Source organism: Lithobates pipiens, unplaced genomic scaffold, assembly GCF_037356315.1.
Source record: "Lithobates pipiens isolate NorthernLeopardFrog02 unplaced genomic scaffold, aLitPip1_a1.2 Scaffold_1, whole genome shotgun sequence".
Classification (NCBI taxonomy): domain Eukaryota; kingdom Metazoa; phylum Chordata; class Amphibia; order Anura; family Ranidae; genus Lithobates; species Lithobates pipiens.
Genome location: NW_027507685.1, coordinates 132873468 through 132900367, shown reverse-complemented (window position 1 = coordinate 132900367; position 26900 = coordinate 132873468). Strand labels below are relative to the sequence as shown.

At 44.3% G+C, this 26900-nt stretch overlaps 1 protein-coding gene across 1 annotated transcript in view; it reads right to left on the bottom strand.

Moving 5' to 3' along the window:
* The window catches only part of MAMDC4 (MAM domain containing 4), a 123686-nt gene that overhangs the window by 44678 nt on the left and 52108 nt on the right, over positions 1–26900 (bottom strand). Inside the window, exons 12-20 of the mRNA XM_077477051.1 lie at positions 26543–26623; positions 24624–24713; positions 15739–15870; positions 12739–12866; positions 8759–8861; positions 7312–7419; positions 2932–3066; positions 2028–2149; positions 1204–1423 (exon numbers count right to left, since the gene is read on the bottom strand). Of these exons, the coding sequence (XP_077333177.1) occupies positions 1204–1423; positions 2028–2149; positions 2932–3066; positions 7312–7419; positions 8759–8861; positions 12739–12866; positions 15739–15870; positions 24624–24713; positions 26543–26623 (1119 nt within the window). The remainder of the gene's footprint in view (positions 1–1203; positions 1424–2027; positions 2150–2931; positions 3067–7311; positions 7420–8758; positions 8862–12738; positions 12867–15738; positions 15871–24623; positions 24714–26542; positions 26624–26900) is intronic.

Genomic DNA, 26900 nt, shown 5'->3' with positions numbered 1-26900 from the left:
GTACAGAGAGGGGAGAGAGAAACCGGCGTCATGTCATGACGCCGGTTTGTTTACAAGTGATCGCTCCATCGGAGCGATCACATTGTAAACGCCTGGGTGTAGAAAGATGGCCGCCGCTTCGGAGCTAGGCCGAAGCCGCGGCCTCTCCTAAGGCCGAGACCGCGGAGCGCTCCGCGGATCGCGGCATGTGCGCACGGATCGGTGACGATCCGTTGCACCCCTAGGGACGGCGGCAAGGAGGGGGAGAAGAGAGGGGGATGGCGGCACGGAGGGGAGCGGTAAATGCTAAGCACTGCCTCCACTGTCACGCATCGACGCACGTCGACGTATTTTCTTAGTCGACGTAGTCGATTACGTCGACGCGTCGTGGCAGCTCTAATATATATATATATATATATATATATATATATATATATATCCTGAAAGGTGCCAATTGTGGCACTGAAGGGGGAGAGGAGACAAATGAGCGGAAGTTCCACTTTTGGGTGGAACTCCGCTTTAATGTTCCCTCCAATATTGTACATAGTATCAATGTCAGACTGACTGGTCTGTAGTTTTTGCTATACAACTCAACTTTTTTGGAATATTGATATCACATTTGCTTTACACCAGTCAGTTGGTACTGTTGGAGAAGAAAAAACTAAGTTTGACCCGCTTTCCTGCAATTCAAGCATTCGATGAGACAGGAAATGCAACGCAAACAGGTCAGTTGGACCATCTAAAAGGTCATCTAAACTACTACAAATGAAGCAATGGGGAACCTGCTAACCCATGCTTTAACCTAAGAAAGGCTGGTGTCAAGGATATCTACTGTGTTAACCCTTCTCCTATGGAAGAAATCTGCATGTTTGCACAAAAATCCTTTGCAGTGAAGAAACTGGCCTACGTCTGAATTTTCTAGGTACCTTTACAGTAAGGAACTCTTCCTATCTATGCATTACAACTCTTGCAGTAAGGAATCCTTCCTAATCACAAAGTAACTACTTTTACTGTAAATAACCCTTTCTATTAACCTTTAATCTATATTTAAGAACCATTTTATCTTTCTTTTTATTCACACAAAGGGCTTGTGTATTTTGTATAATTTTTGTAATGCAATACAAATTTTTTACCATGCAAAGCCTCCTGCCACTTCTATACTGCATTTAACCAATGTCACCTCAACCTACCTCATGCTGTTAAAAAGTATGAAAGCCCAGTCACCTGTGAAGGTCTGCAGCGTGTGATCAAAGTAAGGCCCATTGTGGGATTCAGAGCGGCTGTGCTGATGTAATTTCCATGTGTATGTTCCCTCAGAGGAGAAGCCACAGGTTCCAGCTTCAAAAGAGCAACGCGTAGGAGCAGGGCACGCACTGGATGTAATAGTGATGTCATCAATGGCGATGTAACCCACAGATCCATCACGCAATGCTTCAAATATCAGCTAGGACATTGGCAAAGAGAAAATAAAGATACATTACTGAAAAAATCAAACGTGTTGCCAGAACTCCATCATTCCGGCTATTAACTTGTGATTCTTTTCTAGGCACACCTGATGCTTGCACCTGTGTTGAGCAATGAGCAAAAATTTCAGGGAATAAAAAAAGTTTGCTTGAATTGCAAGAAAATCCTGAATGCATCAGACGTTTTATCCACCTGTAGGGAGATTTTTTTTTTTTTTTTTGTTACTTCAATTAAATGATTTCTGTGTTAACACTTGGGCATCAAAGGGAAGCCTGTGCAGTTACTGTCTTTTTCAGAAAATATTTGTTTCCTGGCTGCTATGCTGATCCAGTGGCTTCAGTACTTTGAGGCACTGACCTGGAACAATTATGCAGGAGTTCTGTTTTTACTCTGTAATCTGCATGCTAGTTCTGGGTCAGGGACACAAAGTACTAATACCAGAGACAGCCAGACAATTAGTATTCTTGGAAGGGTCAGCCCTATAAAAGTTACATGGAAGTACCAGATTTGGTAACCATCAGGGGCACTGTTTACATGAAGTCTATTCTTCTCTATATGAATATAGCCTTCCAAAGGATGATTACCTGATATTTCTTGCCAGTGAGAGTGACAGAGTCTCGATGCCAGCGATTTCCATGGGTGCCAGTGCTGGTCCAGATCAGCTTCTCTTCTCCTCCATCAAATATACTGAATAGGTTCAAAGTGCCTGGATGGAATGCAAGAGAGAGGCTGGTGTGAATAAGAGGTGTACAGGAGAAACAGTGTGATCACTTCATGATTTAAAAAAAAAAAAGTCATCTGGGTAGGACACCTGGAATTCTACACATAAAAAGAATACAGCTGTCATCGCTGACCAAAATGCTATTTGACTGGCTCTCCCTGGTTTCAGTACTTCCAGAGCCACAGACCTAGAACAATTTGCATAATTGTGAACTCAGAACTCTGCCTGGATCAGTCACAATGATTAGACCCCTTTCACAGTGAGCCGCCCTGGGTGTCGACGGTAAAGCAGCGTTCTTTTTAGTGCCACTTTATCGTAGTTTTAGCGACGCTATTCGGCCGCTAGCGGGCGGTTTTATCCCCTGCTTGCAGCCGAAAATGGGTTAAATCTGCCCACAAAACGCTGCTGTAGCGGTATGGGGGCGATGCCCCATTGTTTTAAATGGGCAGGAGCGGTGTATTCACCGCTCCTCCACAGCTGCAAAGAAACTGCTGGAAGGACTTTTTGTGATGCCCTGCCAGAGAAGCGCCCCAGTGTGAAAGCACTCAGGCTTTCACACTGGGTTTGCAGCTGAGGCTTTTTTCAGACGCTATGCAGGTGCTATTTTTAGTGCTGTAGCGCCTGAAAAACGCCTGCAGTGTGAAAGGGGTCTTATTGAAGCTTTGGAACTGCATGATGGCCATGACATTAATATTTAAAAAAAAGGCAGCCTTCATATTTCACTTGTGGCAGGTTCCAGCATAGAAAAGATTATTATTTTTTTTTACCTGTATCTGGGCCATGCAGACGATAGTGAAATGACAAGCACTGTGACTCCTTCGGGTTTGATTGTGGATAAGATATAAGGCGTGCTATGTTACCACGATCCCCTCGAGAATCTCCTTCTACATACATAAAACGACCTATAACACAGCAAGTGTTAACATAAAATATATCAGTTCATATTTCACTGTTTTCAGTGTACTCTTAAGATAATCTAATTGTCGGTGGTGCAGAATGAAAACAGCTGCCCTCACATTGCAGTGCGGTTGGCAAGAATGTTTATTTCCAATCTACATCAAAAGTATACATCTACATCACAGAAATGTATACTGAAGTCTTTCCAAATTGCAGATTGAACTCAACTGATCTCATATTTTTTCTTAAAGAGGTTGTAAACCTCCCTGTGTAATTTGTACCTATAGGTAAGCCTAGAAATAAGGACAACGCGGGCTTCCTTTGCAAGTAAGTGTCACATAATGTGCTAGTATGTGATGCATACTATTACATTATGCCTTTACTTTGCAGAAAAGGGGGAAAAATGTTTTTTAGTAGAGTTTACTTCCTCTTTAAGGCACGTACACACAATCAGAAAATAATACAAAAAATACAGATTTTGAAGCGATCATATGATAATCTGATCGTTAGTACACAGCTTTCATGCAAAATTATCCAAAGGGACAAACACAAAAAAATTTCTTGCATGATACCAGATCGTACAATTTTTATTTAATCAGTATAGTTTTCACACAAAAATACAATACAAATACAATACATTACATCACTTCCAAATTTTTATTCTGTCTTAGGAGAATTTTAAAACTTTAGTAACCTCTTCATTTTCGATATGGAGCCTAGCAAGCAAAAAAAAATAAAAATCATGTGCACTAGGCTTTAGGGTGATATTATGACTCTAAAAACCCAGGCACCTTCTGGGCACATAGAAATCTTTTTGAGATCTTTTTGTAGCATAACATAATTAAAAGTGAATGAGACTTTCTTGTTGCCAGTTTTATCTCGTCTCTCTCCCTTCTCCATTCTCTTGCTGTCTTCCCTCTTCTTTAATCTTTCTGCATCCCATTACAAGAACTGTAGAGGATAAATCTTCTAGAAATATTAGACCTTGAACTCACCTTGCATAGAGACCAGTTTAGAAAGATGTCTTCCTAGAAATATTAAACCCGAGGAACTTATCTCATACAGATACCAGCCTGGAGAGCCTCTCTAGAAATACAATACCTGAAAAACTCACTTTGTACAAAGACCATCCAGGAGATGCCTTCTTAGAAATACAAGAGTTGTAGAACAACTCAACCCTGCAGAGACCAGCCAGAAGTATTCCTATAAGCCAGACCTGCAGAACTCACCTCATATAGAGAACAATACTAGAAATACAATACCCAAGGAACTCACTTTGTACAGAGACCTGCCACGAGAAGTCTACCTAAAAATACAATATCCAAGGAACCAGGGGAGGGCTGGGCCAGGGGGCAGGGATGCAATTGCCCCCTGGGCTGCTCTGATATGCGGTGGCAAAGGCTGCTGTGTCGTCAGCTCAAAACCGCAACATGCACAGTTCTTGAGCTGGCCGAGTCCAGTACTGTGAGCCAGGGATGTCTTCATGTCAGGGCTGACAGTCTGTGTTACATAGCACAGCCCCGCCCAGCCCCTCCCTACTCCACACCATTGGCTGGCAGAGGCTGGACCTGCTCTCTGCTCAATCTGAGCAGTTGGCTGGAATCCAGTGAGGCTCCTGGGAGGCTGGGACCATCCAAGTAAGTGAGCTCCTCCTCTCTCCTCCTCTCTACAGCCAAAGAGTTTTTTACTAGCAGCCTGTGCCAGTACCTTGCCCTCCTAGGGCTAGGTGGTATGATGAGGGCTCTCACTGATATGCTGCAGTTTGGCTGCAGTGCTGGTGTACTGGCAGTCATCCTGCATGTTGCCCCTGGGACATAGAGGATGCACATTTTTACTGCATGTTCTGAAAGTGCACAAAACGTCCTGCATGCTGCATGTTCGGTGCACTTTCAGAACATGCAGCAACAATGAGTAACCTAAAAGAAGTCTGAGGGGGTGTGACATCCGCCAGTACACCCGCACTGCAGCCAAACCGCAGCACACCAGTGTGAGCCTAAATGCTTGTATTCACTTGCAGCAGCCACTGCCACTCCTCTGAAAAGTGATCCATGCTCAGGTCACTTTTCAGAGGCATTTGACAGGCAGTGAATAGTTGATATCACATTTCATCCCTGCCTGCTTTAACCTCCCTAAATGCCAATCCCTGCAGGTAATGACACAGTTCACTTTGAACTCCACCTTATTTCCATTACTCTCTGTAGGTATTAGATGTGGTCTCACCTTTTTGTTTGCACATCTAATACCAAAGGGTACTTTCCCACTGGGGCGATGTGGGCGGTAGTGGTACAGCACTGCTCGTTTTAGTGGCGCTTTATCATTGTTTTAGTGGCGCTAGCGGGGCACTTTTAACCCCCACTAGTGGACAAAGAAAGTGTTAAAAACGGCCGTGTTGCATTCATTTCAATGGGCTGGGCACCTCTCCCAAACCACCCCAATAATGCTGCTTGCTGGACTTTTCAGAATGTCCTTCAAGCGCACCGCCCCAGTGGGAAACCTGGGGTGGCATAAGAAGCGCTTTACAGGTGCTATTTTTTAGCACTAAAATGCCTGTACAGCGCCTTCAGTGTTAAAGGACCCTAAAGAGAGTTCTGGAAATAAGGTGGAGGTCAAAGTGAATTTCTACACCTAAGTGGAGCCCCCCTTTCAGAAGATTTGAGGATATTATTAAACCCAGAGACTGGTGGACTTAGGCCACAATAGACAGATTGAAATTCTGCCGGTTCAGCAGACATTTCAATCTATCTATGTGCAGACTGGTTGTACAGAATTTGACTCGATCAACTGACAGTACAACCAGCGTGTCTTTATGTTTTTTAGAGATCAGTGCTGGCTGCTATAGCTGCCAGCAGTGATCACTGTATTCTGATGGCTTGGAAACTTTCACCTCAGAGCACACACCGACACACGGCTCTTACGGAAGCTTGGTAATTCAAGTTCTGGGCTTCCCTAACATTACAGCCCTGTGGGGCTGTGACCAAGTCTGGGCAAGAGCTGGGATATGACATTACTTACCTCATATCCCTGCCACTCCTAAACCTGCTCCACTGCAGCACCAGGCCCACAATGCCCTTAATCTGGCCGGTGCTCCGGCATGTGCCTGCATGTGCATTTCTTACTATCCGCAATTGAGACAGGAGGAACCTGCACCCTGGTGAAACTGGTGTTCATGCCGGGGAGACAGCAGGACTTGCGTGTTTAGCCTGCTGCGCTCACTGTGACTCTCAGCTACTCTGCTTGCTTGGCTTGCCCAGTGGTGTGGTGCTCACTCACCAGAGAAGCTCCGGACTCCACAGGTAGTGCTTAGTGTGGTGGCAGTGACAGCACAGTCTTTAGTCTTCATCTTCCTGCGGTCTCATTGGTCTGTGTACTGGGTGTGGGGAAGGGGCCAGCTCTTTTACTCAGTCTCTCTGGGGGCAATCATGCAGTCTCTTTCTGAGAGACTGCTCCATTCTCTGAGAGACTGCTCCACTTCACACTGCCTGTACAGAGACTGACTGCTTCACAGTGCCTGCACAGAAAGTGACTGCTCTCTCTGTGTAGGCAGTGTGAAGCGAGGTCTGTGCAGGCAGTGTGAAGCGGGGTCTCTCTCTGTGCAGGCAGTGTGAAGCGGTCTCTATCTGTGGAGGCAGTGTCAAGCAGTCTCTCTCTGTGCAGGCAGTGTCAAGCAGTCTCTCTCTCTTTGGGGCAATGTGGAGCAGTCTCCCTCTCTCTCTGTATGGGAAATGTGGTGTAGATGGGTGGCTAGCTGATTCAGTGGTTCAATGGGCCACTTGACTGGACTTGCCCCCCAGGCCTAAGGCTGCCAGCCCTCCCCTGCAAGGAACTCACCTTGTGCGACTTCTGCCAGGAGAAGGCTTTCTGGAAATAATATATCTGAAGATTGATTCAAGTACAGAAGCCTACCAGAAGTCTTCCTATATACAGGACCCGAGGAATTCACCCAACATGAGAATGACCCGAAGGAGCCTTGATAAAAAGGCCTATGCACATGACCTAGGAAACTCAACCTGGGCAGTAATCAGTCAAGGACCATCTTCCTGCAAAATGTAATAAGAACTCGGCCCGATCTGATGATCTGCTAAGGTTAGTAATAATGTTGCAACAACAGAACTCTAAGGCCTCATGCACGCTGAATGTTATAAAAAATTATTTTTGCTGCATTTTTGCATTAACGTTTTTAGCGTTTGTTGTAAAAATGCCTAGTGTGCATAATGCAGTAAGTGACACATGAATAGCCTTGACAAACTTACCTTGCCCTGTAGTGTGGTCTGATAAGCTTCCCAGCTTCCAGTCAATCTCATCTGTCAGATCTTGGTACCAGCCACACAGACTCTCCTCAAAGTTACAAGTTACAGGTTCTAGAGAAGAATTAGCACCAGTGAACACATTGTTTCTCTCATCAACTTTTTTTATTTCGAAAAGATTACCCATAATTTTCATAGATTTGTGATGGAACAGTGACCTATACCTCCTGGCTTTAAAAGGCTCTATTGTGCTCCATATTGTGTTTATTAGTTATGGAAATTAATAGATGACTGTAGATTAAAAGCAAGTATGCAGTTTTTTTTTTTTTTTTGGAGTACCACTTTAAGCACACACTTCCACATCACAACCAAGCTAAACAAAATGATTCTAAATGTTGTAGGTACATTTATTTTCATAGAAATCTCCTTTTCTCAGTAAAATATCATATAGTTTACATCATCAATCTAAAAATATATATAGAAAAGGCTTGCTGTCACACAAAATAGTATACCATTTGCTCATATTTTTGTTTGCTAACTTCACACAAAACAATTTGTATATAGATTCACAGACATTTAAGAATGATGCTCTCGTTAAAAAGAATAGTGACAAAAGATAGATAGATTTGGAATATTGGAGATTAAAGGGGCCCAAGGGATTCCCTTAAATCGGCAGGCATTTCCTGTTTTGACTCTGGGACAGGAAGCAAATAAAAATTTCCCCAATGCAACACAGATGGCAAAAAAAAAAAATCTGACAAGGGGTTAGAACCCTCTTTTACGCTATCCAAAATGTAAAAAAAAAAAAAGAAAAAAAATTGCCTTTAGTTCTACTTTTAAGCAGATGTGGATTTTTTTGTCCTTGCTGGCTATATTGGTCTATCTGAAGACAATGTTATTTAGGAATATTACATATTACATAGCAGATGATGGCTGTAAGTTTATAGTTTGGCTTTTTAGCAGATTTGAATACATCTGAACCATTAAACCACATTCTAGTGTTGTCAATGTGTATACTATAGTTTTTGCTAAAAGTTATATAAAAATATACCTATTTTTATGACTTAGTTGAGCTACCCTATTGGAGTTTTATCATTTAGGAATCTGCCAGCTTATGTAGGCGGATGCCATAACTGTCCTCCTGAAAATACCAGTTGTCTGACTGTTATGATGTTCAAATGACTTTATTACCTAAGGAAGCGTTGACTGGATCCCGACATGCAGATTAGGAGCTCTGACTTCATTTTTTTTTTCAATCTGAAAGCTCGGAATGCACTGAAACCAGAGACAGCCAGACAACTAGCATTATCAGAAAGAGGTCAGCAATAGTGTCCCTACAGGTTTCTGCTAAAATCTGCAGCTGATGAAAGATATTTTCTTGAACAATGCATCTGGAAGGTACTATAATCAGCTCCATTAGCATGAGTGGACCAATATATTACAGTGTTCATACCGTCAGAGACAGAGGCATTATGGCAACCTATAAACTGCATTTCTTGTACTAGAGCGCTCCAGTTCCCTTCTGGTTGGGGGTCCACAGATCCAGACAGCACCAGCTGAAACCACAAACAAAATGCTGTTTCCTTTTTTGCTTTCTTTAACACTTAAGAACATTTTTAGTTTCCAGTGATTAATGTATTATGAGTACAAGGCAATTTTCACCAGTATCGTGGTTTTGCTTATTTTAGCTTTCCCTCCACTGTCTATGATCCTTTCCCCTGTTAATTCACCATTTCCTGTAAGAAAATAAAAACAAAATAGGGATTTTCCGGTCAGGTCCACCCAAAAAACATACAGGCAGACCTGATCAGACACTCTACGCAGCTATATGGGCAAGCAAATGTATATGGACTTGCGTCTGTTTACATTTGCCTACCTACAAGTTTGTCTAGGCCTTTAAAAAAAAAGGAAAAAGAGTGCATCCTTTTCTGTTTCTGCGGACCCAAATGTGTTGAATCAGAGGTTGCCTGATGTAAACAGATGTAAACGGATACTTTTTTTTACATCCAGACACCCATAGAGCCATCACAAGGCCACCAGCAGATCCCCCTGAGGAAGACACGTGATCGCCCTGTGTCGCCATGCGTAGGGGAGGGGCCAGAATGGTGGAGGAGACAGTCAATTGTTCTCTAAGCTAGCTGCTGATTCACACAAGCCTGCAAACCATTTGGAGAGGATTTTAACATTGTATGTTTTCTTTAGCCTGGTGCACTGCAAGCACCCATAAAGTGTGAGTACCTTGATGTTTACCAACAATAAATTTCTATATTTAAACGATCATGCACTATCTGACCTCTTTTGTATTTTAAATTGAGGATACCATCTTTGGATTACACCTGGGGGAGCCTGTAAATCCTGCTACTCAGAGCCCAGAGGTGGTTTAGCTGCTGTTGTGGACCAAACTTAATTGTGCAGTCACACAATTGGAGGTGAACGCAGTCACACCGAAGTGTGTGAAGTCACGGTTAATATTATTTGGATCATCATCTCAGAGTCACTTTATGGGACATTATATTATATATATATATATATATATATATATATCTAAAAAAAAAAATTCACTGTGGACTTGATGAAATAAGTTACCAAATAAGTTTTGAATATATATATATATATATATATATATATATATATATATATATATATATATATATATTTTTTTTTTTTTTTTTTTTTCCACTGTGGACTTGCTGAAATGAAGAATTTTTGATATTCTGATGTTTACTTCAATATTTTTATATTTCTTTTACTGGGCACTTGCTTGCTTATATTATATATATATTTTCCACTGTAAACTTGCTGAAAATAAGTTTTGAATATATATATATATATATATATATATATATATATATATATATTCAAAACTTATTTTCAGCAAGTTTACAGTATATATATATATATATATATATATATTTTTTTTTTTTTTTTTTTCTCACTGAGACCTGACTGTCTCTAACAACAGATTGATGTCTATCAACTGCAACCTCTAAGGCCGCGTACACACGCGCGGACTGTTCGCCCAACTTTGTCCGTCAAACAGTTTCGGCAAACAGTCCGCTCAAACTTAGCATGGACGGACATGGCCACACACGACGGACGAACAGTTTGCTGAAACCGTGCGCGATGACGTGAACGGCACGTACGACGGGACGAAAAATACGACGTCCTATACACTGCATTATAGCTTTCGGCGTGAAAATCCTTTCTGAGCATGCGCGCAACTTTGTTTGATGAACAAGCCTACACACGAGCGGACTGTTCGCTGAAACAAGGTTTCAGCGGACAGTTTTTCGGAAATTCCGAAAAACCTTGTCCGTCAAACTGTCCGCTGAAACTGTCCGCTGAAAGCCCACACACGAGCGCACTGTCCGCCCAAACACTGTTCAGCGGACAAAGTTGGGCGAACAGTCCGCCCGTGTGTACGCGGCCTAACAACTCCTATGGACTTGGCTCAGATGAAGGCAAAATAAAAGCAATTTTGCCACATGGATGGAAACAAAATCCTCTCTGGCACCTTCCAAGGGCAGGCAGATTCATTTCCTTGCTTTGCATCTCTTTAGTAATTATTTGCAAATAAACTGTCCAGTCCTTTTTCTGTGTTTTAAAATTCCTTTTTATTTACCAGAGATGCAACATGTCCTATATTTTAAAAATGCACTAAGCTACACACCACCGATGCCACCAAGGAATAAATGAAATTTCTACTTTATTTTCATGCAATAAAATGCATGTAATTTACTGCAGCAAAACAGGCCAGCACAAATGGGCTTTAACCACTTGCTTACTGGGCACTTAAACCCCCCTCAGTCCCAGACCAATTTTCAGCTTTCAGCGCTGATGCACTTTGAATGACAATTGCGCGGGCATACAACACTGTACCCAAATGAAATTTTTATAATTTTTTTCCCACAAATAGAGCTTTATTTTGGTGGTATTTAATTACAGCTGGGAGTTTTATTTTTTGCTAAACAAACAAAAAAAGATGCAAAAAAAATAAAAATCATGTTTAATAGTTTGTTATAAAATTTTGCAAACAGGTCATTTTTCTCCTTCATTGAAGTGCGCTGATGAGGCGGCACTGATAGGCTGCACTGGTGGGCACTGATAGGCATAGTTAAGGCGGCACTAATAGGCACAGATAAGGCGGCACCGATGGGCACAGATAAGGCGGCACTGATGGGCAAAGATGGGCACAGATAAGATGGCACGGATGGGTGGCACGGATGGGTGGCACTAAGGGGCACTGATAGACCACTGATAGATGGGACTGATGGGCACTGATAGGTGGCTCTGATAGGTGGCACTGCTGGGCACTGATGGGCGGCACTGCTGGGCACGGATATGTGGCACTGGGGTGCAGCACCTTTGTTGAGGCAGATTGTGGGCACTGCTGGGTGGCACTGTGGGCACTGCTGGGTGGCACTGACAGGGGGCACTTATTTTTTTATCATCTTTATTGATGAGGGGGCAGGTGGGCACTGGCAGGGCTGGCCGTGATCGGGACTGATGTCCCGATCACGGCCGCCGGTGATCGGCTTTTTTTTTTTCTCCTCGCGCTGCCAGCGCGAGGAGGAATAATAGCCGATTACCGGCTCCGTTATATCACATGATCAGCTGTCATTGGCTGACAGCTGATCACGTGATAAGGGGTCGGGATCGACCCCTTGCTCTGATCGGTCACCAGGCGAGTCTCATAGACTCGCCGATCACAGAGCGCGCCGCGCGCGCCCCTCAGGGGGCGCGCAGGCCGCTCGTGCACGGGACTACGTCAATAGACGTAGTCCCGGAAAAGGAGATCCGCGCTGTAGCCGTCATTCGGCTATAGCGCGGGTCCCAAGTGGTTAAAGTAATCTACAGCTTAAAGTGATAGTTAGGGTTGTTTTCTTTTTTTCTTATATAGCAAACTTATACTTACCTCCACTGTGCAGCTCTTTTGCACAGAGTGGCCCCGATCATCCTCTTCTGGGGTCCCCGGCAGCTCTCGCGGCTCCTCCCCACATCAGGTAACCCCCTAGCGCCCTCCCGAGGGGTTACCTTGCAGGCGTGCTCCCTAGTCCAGTATCTGCGTCCACAGACAGGAATGCTGGATTCGGGCCCGCCCCCCGGGTCATTGGATTTGATTGAGAGTAGCGGGAGCCAATGGCTGCACTGCTATCAATCTATCCAATCAAGAGCTGGGACCCGTGGAGAGAAGGACAAGTGCGCTCCCGCCGAAGAGATGAAGGGGCTCAGGTAAGTAAAACGGGAGGGAGGGCGGTGACTGCCAGGTGTTTTTTCACCTTAATGCATAGGATGCATTAAGGTGAAAAAACACGAGGGTTTACAACCCCTCTAACTACTGTAACTATTTCTTCCATATGCAACTGATGTGCCATTAATCTTTGTATATAACATTATCTATATTCATTGACAAACTCTTTAGAACAACTGTACCTGGAAAGGCTGTTTCCTCTCTCCCAGAGGAATAGAAACAGTATTCCATGATGTGCTATCTCCTGTGCCATGCAACATATGAGTGTGTGTTCCCAGCTGTGGATCCCACACCCGTAGATTCAGAAAGCCTGGGACAAGAATCAAATCACAGATACAAATAAAAATCATCATTATCTCTCTGGTTCTCTTACATTACTAAAGCCATGGCAGAGATGTAACAAGATGTTGGCAAAGTTCATAGTGACCACTACAGCAGGGCCTCTGCAAGTTTCTCAGTTAGTAATACTACCCTATATAGGATATTGAATCAGGATTGCCATCCTCGGGATCAGAGGGGATTTATCTGTAGAAGGCCCTGCCCAAGAGTTTTTATTTACTTAGTACTGGTTCACCATTTTCACCTTCATTTGATATCCAGATGGTACTAGTTGGCCACACACCCTCTTCCACTATTGGACTTGTGTGGTATGAATGCAGGATGGATCTATTAATATACAAGTATAAATGTCTTGTCTTTAGGCATACACAGAATATGTTAACAATGTTATAGAAAACATAAGGTGTATAGTTTTAAAAATGTGTGTTGTAAAAATTTTTTATTTATTTTTAGATTAATATTATATATGAATATTTTGTATTCTTATATGAAGACAACAGGCAAAACCTCCTGTTTACAGAGCTCAATAGCTCAAACTGTATTGGACAAAAACACACACAAGTGAATAGGTAAGCAAAGTGAGCAAAGTGATATATATATATATATATATATATATATGAATGATATATAGACACACGCACAATATTACTAAAAGTATTGGGACACCTGCCTTTACACGCACATGAACTTAATGGCAACCCAGTTTTAGTCTGTAGGGTTCAATATTGAGTTGGCCCACCCTTTGCAGCTATAACAGCTTCAACTCTTTTGGGAAGGCTGTCCACAAGGTTTAGGGAATGTTTGACCATTCTTACAGAAGCGCATTTGTGAGGCCAAACACTGATGTTGGATGAGAAGGCCTGGCTCGCAGTCTTCGCTCTAATTCATCCCAAAGGTGTTCTATCTGGTTGAGGTCAGGACTCTGTGCAGGCCAGTCAAGTTTCCCCACCCCAAACTCATCTATGTCTTTATGGACCTTGCTCTGTGCACTGGTCCAAATTATTTGGTGGATGGGGGATTATGGTGTGGGGTTGTTTTTCAGGGCTTGGGCTTGGCCCCTTAAATGCAGTGAAGGGAACTCTTAAGGCATCAGCATATCAAGACCTTTTGGACAATTTCATGCCCCCAACTTTGTGGGAACAATTTGGGGATGGCCCCTTCCTTTTCCAACTTGACTGCGCACCAGTGCACAAACACACACATGGTCATCTCAAAAAATAAAGATCATTTATTTCAGTAATTCAATTCAAGAAGTGAAACTCATACATTATGTAGATGTGTTTCACACAGAGTGATATATTTCAAGCATTTCTTTCTTTTAATTTTGATAATTATGGCTAATAGCTAGTGAAAACCCAAAATTACATAAGACCAATAAAAAAAAAGGATTTTTAATAGAGAAATATTGGCTTATTGAAAAGTATGTCCATGTACAGTATATAGTATACACGCAATACTTGGTTGGGCTCCTTTTGCATGAATTACTGCATCAATGCGGTTTTTGTGGTTGAACTTGATGGACATGGTCTTTTTTCAACCTGACTATAACTGTAACTATGTAATGCGGCGTGGGTGTGGCACTGCTGAGGTGTTATGGAAGCCCAGGGTGCTTTTATAGTGGCCTTCAGCTTGTTTGCATTGTTGAGTCTGGTGTCTCTCATATTCCTCTTGAAAATACCCCAGATTCTCTATGGGGTTTAGGTCAGGCGAGTTTGCTGGCCAATCAAGCACAGTGATACCATGATCATTAAACCAGGCATTGGTACTTTTGGCAGTGTGGGCAGGTGCCAAGTGCTGCTGGAAAATGAAATCAGCATCTCCATAAAGCTGGACAGCAGAGGGAAGCAGGAAGTGCTCTAGAATATCTTGGTAGAGGGCTGTGCTGACTTTGGATAAAACACAGTGGTCCAAACACAGTGGTCCAAATCATCACTGACTGTGAAAACCTCACACTGGACCTCATGCAACTTGGATTCTGAACCTCTCCACTCTTCCTTCAGATTCTGGGACCTTGATTTCCAAATTAAATACAAAGAGGATTTTGGACCACTGAGCAACAGTCCAGTGCTTTTTCTCCCTAGCCCTAAGACGCTTCTGATCTTTTCTCCGGTTCAGGATTGGCTTGACACAAGGAATGCGACAGTTGTAGCCCATGTCCTGGATACATCTGTGTTATTCTCTTGAAGCACTGACACCAGCCGTAGTCCACTCCTTTTAAATCTCCCCCAAATTATCGAATGGTCTTTGCTTCACAATCCTCTCAAGGCTGCGGGTATCCCTGTTGCTTGTGCACCTTTATCTACCACACTTTTTCCTTCCACTCAACTTTCCATTAATATGCTTGGATACAGCAGCTTCTTTAGCAATGACCTCGTGTGACTTACCCTCCTAGTGGAGGGTGTCAATGACTGTCTTCTGGACAACACGTGAGCAGTCTTCCCCATGATTGTGTAACCTACTGAACCAGACTGAGAGACCATTTAAAGGCTCAGAAAACCTTTACAGGTGTTTTGCGTTAATTAGCTGATTAAAGTGTGACACCATTGAACTTTCATAATTTTCTAATTTTCTGAGATACTGAATTTGGGGTTTTCACTAGATGCAAGCCATAATCATCAAAATTAAAAGAAAGAAATGTTTGAAATATATGACTCTGTGTGTAATGAATCTATATAATATGAGTTTCATTTTTTTAATTGAATTACTGAAATCATTTTTTTTTTGGGTGATATTCTAATTTTATGAGTTTAAACATTTATGTACTTTTTAAATAAAAAAAAAAAGGAAAACAAAACCCCCAAACCATTATAATTTCCCTATATATAATCCCCATGTAAAAATACCTGCAGGGCCACTGGTAAAGTAATAGGTTATATTCATAACACAGGAGGGTTCAACGGAGCAGAGCAGAGGGCTGATAATTTCAGCATTCGTTTTTAGATTCCCCTCTGCTTTCACCACTTTAAGGCCCAGTCCTGGAAAGTACAGCAGATGATAAATAATACAACAAACATATATACAGTTTATACAGTAAGTATTATTGAACTACAGCTAGAATGCACTGTGCAGATATGAGCCTCTAGCTATGCAAAGACACAGGAGGGTCTGAGAGGGTACCAAGGAAACCTGCTTTATAAGGGATGCAAATGTTTGTGCTATACCTAAATAAAATAGTTACATTTGAATTTAATATTTAAAAAGGCACCTTAGAATGCACATACAATAGAACGCCATATACACAGCCCTAATTTCCCAAGCAATGTTTAAACTAGCTAATCAGGCAGGTGGCAGCCCTTGCTGCCCTTCTGAAAACAATCTATGGTGGATCACTTTTCAGAGGGCTGATGACAAGTGGTGGTGATATGTTGCCTCCTGTTTTACCCTAAAAGGTCAAACAACTGCAACAGCACGCTTTGCACACAGTTGCAGGGTGGTTGTTGCATAGCCCCATTCACGTGAATAGATAATTTGGCCACAGTACTGCTTGGCAAATGTGACAGGGGATTTAATTTTCAGAGTGGTATGTGTACAGCCTTAAATGGCTGCATGTCCTTCCTCAGGTGGGCTGTTGGGGGGGGGGGGTGTAAAACTATGGCTCAATCACCTGTTTTTACCACCCCATGATCACCCATGTGAAAGAGCCCTTGCAGGTAATCATATGGAAATACTTTATCATAGTACAAGTCATTGTAAATCAATGGTAGTTTAAAGTGTATCTCCAGACAATTATTTTATGGTATAAAAAAGGAAGGTTAGAACTCTATCAGTTTTAACCCAAAAAATTTTGTAGTTACACTTTAACCACTAATCTACAAAGGTACAGTACTTTATAAACATCAAGGTAGACAAGTTCTGCAGCTGTAAGCTCAATGCTGGCTTTAAGAGCCAGCAAATGGCTTTCTGCTAAAAATGATCAGGTGGCTCTAGAGCTGTCCAATCACTTTTATGGGGCTATCAAGAAGGAGCCTCTTCCCTGCCAGCGGTGTCAGTGGCATCTGCAGTGGTTCCCAGACTCTCCTGTTCCACCGGGGAGCCCAGTATCAAGGGAAGCTGCTTTCCAAGTGAAAGCTGGAGGAACTTGGGTCACAGCTGTCATTCCTTGGCTAGTGTAGCTGAGGATGCAGCTATTAGAACACAATCTGAGATTGAATAGTTGCATTGGAGGACAGGGCAGACATTGGGGGTCTAATAGAAACCCAGTTCTCCATAGAAGAGTGCCTGTCACCTGCCCATACCATCATAAAGTGGGGTTGCTAGACCCCTTGTGATAGCAATAAAAGTAAAAAAAAAAAAAAGTATAAAAAGTGTAGAGTAGGGCGAGCACATGTATGTAACCATCAATTGTGCCACATGTAAGGCCGCGTACACACGGGCGGATTGTCTGCCCAACTAAGTTCGTCAGACAATCCGACAGACAGTCCGTTCAACTTTTGAATGAACGGACTTGACCACACACGATGAACAGACAGCCCGCTGAAAGCTTGCGCGATGACGTATACAGCTAGTACGACTGGACTAGAAATACGACGTCCAATACACTGCAATGCAACCTTCGGCCGTGTAAATCCTTTCTGAGCATGCGCCATACTTAGTCCGTCCAACTTGCCTACACACGAGAGGACTGTCCGCTGAAACCAAGTTTGGACAGACAAAACCAAGTTTGGACGGACAAAATTACGGAAATTCCGAAAGACTTAGTCCGTCAGACTGTCTGCTGAAAAAGTCAGCTGAAGCCCACACACGAGCGGATTGTCCGCTGAAACACGGTTCAGCGGACTAAGTTGGGCAGACAATCCGCCCGTGTGTACGCGGCCTAAGGTATCATTACGAATGTCAGAGTGAGAACAATAATTCTAGAGCGGTAGGTCATGGTTCCCTCTAAACTGATAACATGTAAAGGCTTTTAAAGCGTAACCTATGGAGAATGATGGTTATCAGAATTTTTTTGTGTCTCTATAGGTATGCACAATTTTAATACAACCCTATTGTATTTGTTTGCATTAAAGTTACATTAAAATAAATTTAATGCATTTTCTAACTGAAAATATTCAAATAACTGCGCAAATATTGTGCAACATAAACTGCCCCTACCACCATTTTATTCTCTAGGTTCTCTGCTTTCAGGAAAGATAAACACTTTAGGAGTTTACAGTAATTTCTGGGAACAAATTTGGATTTTAACATGTGTGCAAAAAATAAAAGTTGGGGAAGCAAAATGGCTAAAGCAAAATTCTAGTTTTGTTGAGGAAAGCTAGACTGCACCCTTAGCTGTTTCTATTCCGCAAGTAATGTCAGAGGCCAAGCTTGTGGAAATCTTTGAATGCTAGGGGGGGGGGGGGGGGGGGGGGGGGAGCGCTGCGCCTTAACTACAGTCACAGCTCAAAGTGTTGTAATAAAACGCTTACCGGTAACGTCTTTTCCAGTAGTCTTTCAGGACAGCCAGCCACTATGAGAGATAGTCTCCTCCTCTTACTCTGGAAACACTGCGCCAGCCCATAAATTCTTACTTCCCCTGCCGGACCTCAGTTTATATCGAGATTACCTCCGGCCAGCTGGGGAGACCCAAGAACACATTAATAACATATTGTCAAATACCATTATCTTGCTGCGCTCTGGTCTTTTGTAAGACTCCCCCCCCCCCCCCCCCCCCCAATTTTCAGGTGGGAACTAGGGCTGTCCTGAAAGACTACTGGAAAAGATGTTACCGGTAAGCGTAACTCTAATTTTCCCTAATCGTCTTTCAGGACAACCACTATGAGAGGATAAACGAGCACTTACCAGTTAGGGTGGGACTACAGCTTGCAAAACCTTTCGCCCAAAGGTCTGCTCACCTGCCGACACCAGATCCACTCTGTAGTGTTTTACGAAAGTGGAGTAGCTGGACCATGTTGCTGCCCCTGAAAATCTGTTCTGGCATTGCTCCCACTCTTTCTGCCTGGGAGGCTGCCATAGCTCTAGTAGAGTGTGCCTTTAATACCCACTGGGATTTCTTTCCCTGCCACTGCATAAGCCTGCTCGATGGCTACTCTGAGCCATCTAGCAATAGTGCGTCGGGACGCCTTACAACCTTTTCTGGCCCCAGAAAACAAAACAAATAAGGAGTCTGACCTTCTGAATGTCTTGGTCAGTTCTAAATAGTGTAGGATACATCTCCTAACATCCAAATAAGGAAATCTTAATTCCTTCTCGCCGGAGGGATTGGGACAAAAAGAGGGCAAAACAATTTCATGCCTTCTATGAAAGCCGGATGCCACTTTCGGCAAAAAGGCCGGATCGGTCCTTAAAACTATCCGGTCCGGAAAAATAACGCAAAAGGGAGCCCTGACTGATAAGGCCTCCATCTCACTGACCCTCCTGGCAGTTGTTACTGCTACCAGAAACACTGTCTTCAGAGTAAGTTCTCTCAGAAAACACTCTTTTAAAGGCTCAAAGGGGGGTCCAGTTAAACTTTGTTAAACTAAGGATAAATCCCATCTGAGAAAGGACAGACCCTGGACCGGTCTCTGTCTAGACAGGGCCCTAAAGAACCTGACTACCCACAGGTTGGCAGCCAAATGATCTTCCAAATAAACACTGAGGGCTGACACTTGACCCCTAAGGGTACTAATGGATAAGCCCTTTATCTGCCCCACATTGTAAAAATTCCAAAACTGCGGAGGAGCTCCGTACTGGGAAAGAGCTCTCTGCGCACCACTTGTTAAAACTTGTCATAGATCTGGCGAGTTTCCTTTTTCCTACTGTCCAGGAGGGTAGAAACTAGCCTCTCTGAAAATCCTTTAGCTTTTAATAAACCCTCCTCAGTAGCCAGGCCGCTAACTTCCACTGGCGTACACGTGGGCAGAGGACTGGCCCCTGAGAGAGGAGATCGTCCCGAGGGGGCAAGAGTAGGGGAGGTTCTACCGCCAACTGCTTCAGTATTGAGAACTATGCTCTCTTGGGCCAATGCGGTGCCACCAGAATCAGAGATGTGTTTTCCATTTGAAACTTTCTCAGAACTGCTGGCAACAACGCTGGAGGTGGGAAGGCATAGCAAGTTCTGAAGTGCCAATTCTGGTTCAAAGCGTCCACACCTAAGGCTCCCTCTCCCCTTCTTAGGGAGAAAAAACAGGGGGTTTTTGCGTTGTTTCTGGACGCGAAAAGGTCCACCTCTGGAGGCCCCCATCTCTTTATTATGAGATTGAAAACCTCCTGGTTGAGAACCCAGTCGCCCTCCCTCAGCCTCTTTTGGCTGAGAAAGTCTGCTACCATGTTTTTCTCTCCTCTCAGGAAAACTGTTGAGAGCGAAAGGGTGTAGGTCTCGGCCCAGCTCAGGATCTCTGTCGCTAAAGACAACAGGGCTCTGCTTCTCGTGCCACCCTGCTTGTTTAAATAGGCCACTGCAGAGGAGTTGTCCGACCGCACCTGAATGTGGTGACCCAGGAGCTCTTTTTTGAAAAATCTGAGGGCTAGTCCCACTGCCCTTAATTTTTTCCAGTTGGACGATCGAGCCAACTCGCTGTTCTCCCAAGTGCCCTGGGCTAGAAGGGAACCCAAATGTGCCCCCCAGCCTTTTCCACTTGCATCTGTGGTAACTACCCGAGACACCGGGATGAGCCACAGACGCCCTTGCGACAGGTTTGTCACTTTCCTCCACCACCAGAGGGATCTCTTTACTTGGTGTGGAATATGTACTAGGGTGTCTAGAGTCTCCTGACTGTGGTCCCACACCCCTAGGACGAAGGTCTGTAGGGGACGAAAATGTAGCCCTGCCCACTGCACTGCTGGGAAGGTGGACATAAGGAGACCCAATACTGACATCAGAACCCTTATGGAAAACAGCTGGTTCTTCTGAAGAGAGGCCACCGCTCTGTCCAGCTTTTGTACCTTCTCTCTTGGCAGAAAAACTCTCAACAGTGTTGAGTCCAACAGGAAACCTAGATAGGAGATCTGTTGTGATGGGAATCAGGCTGGACTTTTCCAAGTTCAGAAGCCACCCCAGGTCTGTAAGGACCCTTTTGGTTAGATCGAGATCCTTGACCAACTGTATTGGGGATGCTGCAAATAAGAGCAGGTCGTCCAGGTAGGCTATTATACATATCCCTTGGAGCCGAAGAAAGGCCATGGCTTCTGCTAGGATCTTGGTAAAAATGCGGGGTGAAGAGGATAGTCCAAATGGCAGGGCCTGAAGCTGAAAGTGTACTGTTTCTTCCCCTAAATCTATGGCAAGGCGTAGAAACTTCTGCGAGGCCTCCGATATCAGGATGTGTAGATACGCGTCCCTTAGGTCCAGAGATACCATGAAACAGTTGTGGGGTAGAAGAGCCCTTACTGAAAAGATCGACTCCATGCGGAATCTTTTGTATGACAGTGAACCGTTTAGGGGCTTTAGGTTCAGAATCAATCTGAACTTTCCTGAGGGTTTTTTTACTACGAAGACATGAGAATAAAACCCCCTTCCCTCTTCTGCTTTTGGGACCCTGAGAATAACATCCTGATTCTCCAATTCCCTCAGAGCTTCCAGCAAGGCCTCGGCCTTTGCCATGCACCTGGGTAGATGTGTGACAAGGAGCCTTTGAGGGGGTGGTCTTAAGAATTACAAGAGGTACCCCCTTCTTATTACCCCTAAAATAAATTGATTGGGGGATATTGTCTCCCACTGTGGGAGAAAGGCCCCCAGTCTTTCTCCCACTGTAGCTGGGATGTCACTAGGTTTTACGGGGCTGGACAGGAGGGCGAAAAATCGCCCCTCCTCTGCCCCTGCCTTTTTGGGGCCAGGTTTTCTTTTTCTCCTCTGGTTTAGGGGTTTCCCTATGCCCTTGCGAACGAAACCCCTTTTTTGTTTGTACGGGAGTTTTCCGTTTGAGAGGAAAGGATTTTTTCCTGTTCGCTGTCTGGTCTAGAACAGTCTCTAGCCCTGGGCCAAAAAGGAGGTCCCCCATCAAAGGTATCCCACATAGTTTTATCTTGGAGGCATTATCCCCTGGCCACGTTTTAAGCCAGAGGGCCCTTCTGGCCGAATTGGCTAGAGCCGCCGTTCTGCCCGACATGCGGATGGACTCAGCAGAGGCATCTGCTATGTAAGCGATCCCTCGCAGCATAGTAGGGAAGGACGACAGAATGGTTTCCTTATCTGTGCCTGCCTCAATATGCTGCTGGATCTAAGAGAAAAAGGGATCTAGACAAAAAGAGCTTTCTCTCAGGATCCTGACACTCTTTTTAAACTGTTTCCATTAGAACTTCGTGCACTGGAAACAGCCTTCTCTTTGGTTCCCCTAAACCCAAATACATTTGGTCATGAAGGGTTAGGGGCTTCTTATCTGCCTGGATACCGAGGGTTGTATAAATCGCTTTTAAGAGGTCCTCTACCTCATCAAGGGATAATTTATATCTGGAGGCTTTCCTGGACCCCCTATCCTGGTCCTCCCCCTCTGAACCCTCCTGGGAATCGGAAGAGGAACGGTCTGGAAGTTCCCTTCCTGTCCCTGAAGGGCCTGCAACCTCTGTCCCCCCTGTAGTAGCAGGTTGAACCGGAGGCAAACTCTGTGCTAGAGGTGGGGTTGTATCCTGGGGAGCTGGACCCGTGGGAAGCTGAAATTTTTCAAAAAGGGATCTAAAAGAAGAGAAGGTGGACGAGAGCTCTTTGACTGAAGCTGCTAGTCCTGACTCCTGTTCAGATTTCCTTTCCCTAACGAGGGAATCTATACAGCCTTTGCACAACACTTTTGTCCAAGATTCCCCTAAAATGTCCCTACAGGAGGCACACTTCTTTTTAGAGCTATGCGTAGACTTAGTTTTTTCCGTAGCTTTCTGAAATAAGTAAAAAAGGAAAAAAACAGAAAAGAGAAAAAGTCAATACAAAGCTCGGGATACAACCCTGGGAGTGCACTAGACCCTTTTTTTAAAAGAAGGGATCTGAGCCTCCCCTCCCCCCAGGCCACCCAGGGGGTCTGCCCCCCCCATGATAGAACCATACATTGGGGTGGGGGGATCCTAGATAGAGAGTACCCCTCCCCAGGGTGCTCTTACCTTAGGAATGCTGGAGGTGGTGTCTGTTGGCTGAGCCTCAGCTTCCGACATGACTGCAGGTGGCTGCTCACTACAGAGTTTCACGCTGCCTGTGCGCGTTCCCAACTCATCTCCAGTTTGTGCCCGGTCCCCTATCAGCTCCACGACCCGGAACCGGAAGTCGATCGGATTCGAGGTCAAGCCTTCGTTTCCGCCGGATACGACGTCGCCCGTCGTTCGGCCCGCTCGGTTCAAAGAAAAAAGAAGGGCGGGCTGTACCCTTGTACAGGGAAATCTTTTCGAACGGCTTCCCAGCTGCGTCCCTGTAGACACGATAGGAGACCCCCACGACCTGAAGCCGTGATCGAATAGGAAGGGGTGGCAATACCCGGTGAGGTAAGTAAACCGAACATCACGTTCGGCCCGCTCGGTTATCCGAACGGTTTGAACCCAGCTTTCTCCTAACGAAGCCCCTGCATCTTTCAACCAGGTTCTTGATAAAAAGAATGGCCACAGCCTCCCCGACTGATCAGCCTGGTCCCTGCACAGTGTCTCCCCGCCAGAGGAAACACTAATGAGGTCCGACAGGGGAAGTAAGAATTTATGGGCTGGCGCAGTGTTTCCAGAGGAAGAGGAGGAGACTATCTCTCATAGTGGCTGTCCTGAAAGACGATTAGGGAAAACTACAACTTCTGGCATCACTAAAGGAGCCCATCGATGAGTCTGTTTTTTTCATTCAATACACTGATCAGCATGGAAGGCTCATCGAGTAGAGGTGGTTGTACAGAAGTCAATTGTTACAACCACTGTGACCATGCATGGTCGAAATTCAGCTGGTCCCTGCTGAATTGGCCAAATTTTTATCCATGTATGGCTGGCTTTAGTCATGAAGTCTTTTGCCAAAGATGCCTCTACTGGTCCAGTACACCTAAGGTTATTGGTGGAGATGCCTTCAGTTTCCTCTCATGCTTATAACAAAATGCAGCAAGATGTTCAAAGGCATAGCTAGACAAAGGAAGATTCTGAGAAATTCTGTCTACAAACTGTGATGTAGTGTTGTTCTGTATCTTTGGTAATGCTCATTAGGGCTCTGCACCATTTTTATTTTGGACTGTGGCTCCAAAGTGAACAGTGGCTGTGTATTCTGCATTGCACTACACTACATACTCCTCTCTCCGGGAGTGCCCTCTTACCTAGAAAACCTTGTCATCTCAATGTATAGGTAAGGTTGGATTTGACATGCAGGCATTGTTGTATGCTATACGCTCCGCTTAGAAGACCTTGTCATCTCATTGTACAGGTAAAGTATGATGTGATCTGCAAGCACTGCACTAAACTATATGCTCCTCTCTCTGTAAAGCTGGCCATAGACTGATCAAATGTTTTATGGTTCAGCAGGAACCAGCCAAATGTTGATCAGTGTGTGGCCATTCTGCTCAACAGAAGAAGGACGTTTGATCAATTTCTTTCAAAATGAATATGCTGGGAAAACCTTTGTTGATTAGTGGCTGCAGCTGCCGATCAATGTATTCTGACAACAGCAAGTTCTTCTGCCAGAATGCAATGTCCTGAAGGGGGGAAATCCTCCATCCACCTCGTTTGTGTGGATACAGGAATCTGTTAGTTTTTTCATTCAGCCCACTTGTTGAATGAAAGAAGTACCCATCTATGACCAGCTTACGTACCCTCTTATCTAGAAGACTTTGTCATCACATTGTATAGGTGACATTAATGCATTACATACCAACATCTCCTCCTTTAGAATCCTCCCATTTTAGCCGCCCAATGCTGACATCTGTCCAGCCTTCTATGCCTTTTTTAAAATCAAACAGTTCTGTAATAAAAAAAGAATTGTAACATGTTAAAATCTTGCTCACCAAAATGTCCTAAACTTAACCTAACCTGTAAAAAGTTAGGTCCTCTTTAATCACACAGGTATTGGCAAAAGCATACCTGTGTTTTGTACATAGCACACCTTGCAGCATTCTGGTTTTGGGTCACATGACCTTGAGCCATAGAGGGTATGATGAACGCGAATAAAAACTGTAGTGACATCAGAGACAGTCAATGGTCATGGTGCAGCAGCGGTGCGCTCACAGAGTCAATAGTCATGATGCAGCAGAGGTGTGCTCAATGGGCCAACGGCCATGATGCTGCAGAGGTGTGCTCACTGGGCCAATGACCATGATGCTGCAGATGTGCGCTCACTGGGTCAATGGCCATGATGCTTGAGAGGTGTGCTCCCTGGGCCAATGGCCATGATGCAGCAGAGGTGTGCTCACTGAGTCCATAGTCATGGTGTTGCAGAGGTGTGCTCACTGAGTCCTTGGTCATGGTGTTGCAGAGGTGTGCTCACTGAGTCCATGGTCATAAAGCAGCAGAGGTGTGATCACTGAGTTAAATCATGATGCAGCAGAGGTGTGCTCAATGAGTCAATAGTCATGATGCAGCAGAGCTGTGCTCACTGAGTCAATGGTCATGATGCAGCAGAGGTGTGCTCACTTGGTCAGTGGCCATGGTGCAGCAGAGGTGTGCTCAGTGGGTCAGTGATCATGAAGCAGCAGAGGTGATCTCACTGGGTCAGTGGTGATGATGCAGCAGAGGTGTGCTCACTGAGTCAATGGTCATAAAGCAGCAGAGGTGTGCTCACTGAGTCAATAGTCATGGTGCAGCAGAGGTGTGCTCACTGGGCCAATGGCCATGATGCAGCAGAGGTGTGCTCACTAAGTCAATGGTTGCAGCAGAGGTGTGCTCGCTGGGAGAGAACTACTAAAACTGGAGCACGCAGAATTTGGTGCAGCTGTGTATAGTAACCAATCAGCTTCAAGATTTTATTTTCAAAGCTTAATTGAAGAAGGTGCAGTTAGAAGCGGATTGGTTACTATACACAGCTGCACCAGATTCTGTGTGCTCCAGTTTTAGTAAATCTCTCCCACTGAGGCAATGGTCTTGATGCAGCAGAGGTGTAATAACTGTCAGTTGGCATTATGCAACAGAGGTGTGCTCACGGAGTCAACTGGCAGAATGGGGCAGACGTGTACCCACCAAGTCAGGGGATATGATAATTTGGATGATCAAAGCCCTCCACAATTCTGTCCCCAGCTATATCAATAGCCTAGTCTCAAAATACCAACCTAATCGCCCTCTTCGTTCCTCCCAAGACCTCCTGCTCTCTAGCTCCTTCATCACTTCCTCCCATATCCGCCTCCAGGACTTCTCCTGAGCCTCGCCCATCCTCTGGAATTCACTACCCCAATCTGTCAGAATGTCTCCAAATTTACCCACTTTTAGGCGATCCCTGAAAAATTTCCTCTTCAGAGAAGCCTATCCTGCCTCCATCTAACAACTGCACTATTTTCTCCATTAGCCCATCCCCCACAGCTATTCCCCTTTTGTATAACTTGACCCTCCCTCCTAGATTGTAAGCTCTAACGAGCAGGGTCCTCTGATTCCCCCTGTCTTGAATTGTATTGTATTGTATTGTAATGTAATGCCCTAATGTTGTGAAGCGCTAATAATAATGCTAATATTCTACCCAGGGACTGGTGCCGCTTCTAGAGACTGGCCAATGGCAGCTTTCAGCACATAAATAAGAGTCTCAGCTGTGTCTGAAAACAGTTGTGACAGGTTCAGTTTGAAGTAATGAGATGAAACACTCCTCACCTACTGTGCTGCAGGATTCTCTCACATTAATCTCAGTCTTCACAGGTAGAAATGGTGATTCAAAGAGCTTGCTGACGTTTCCTGTAGAAATTCAATATGTCATTGTACAGAGTTAGACATTAACAATAAAACCCCCTCTGCAAGTAGAGTGCAAGTATGGCATATTTTCAGTGAGTACAGATTTTAAAATGATAGCAATGTTTAACCAAAAGTCATTTTTGATGCAACTTATTATTTTGTTTCATTTTTTGATTATTGTATTTAATATACGCATTTTTTCAATGACAGATTTCAAATCAGTGCTGACACATTCATTATTAAAAAAGGTTGCATATTTTATTATTTCACATTTAAAGCC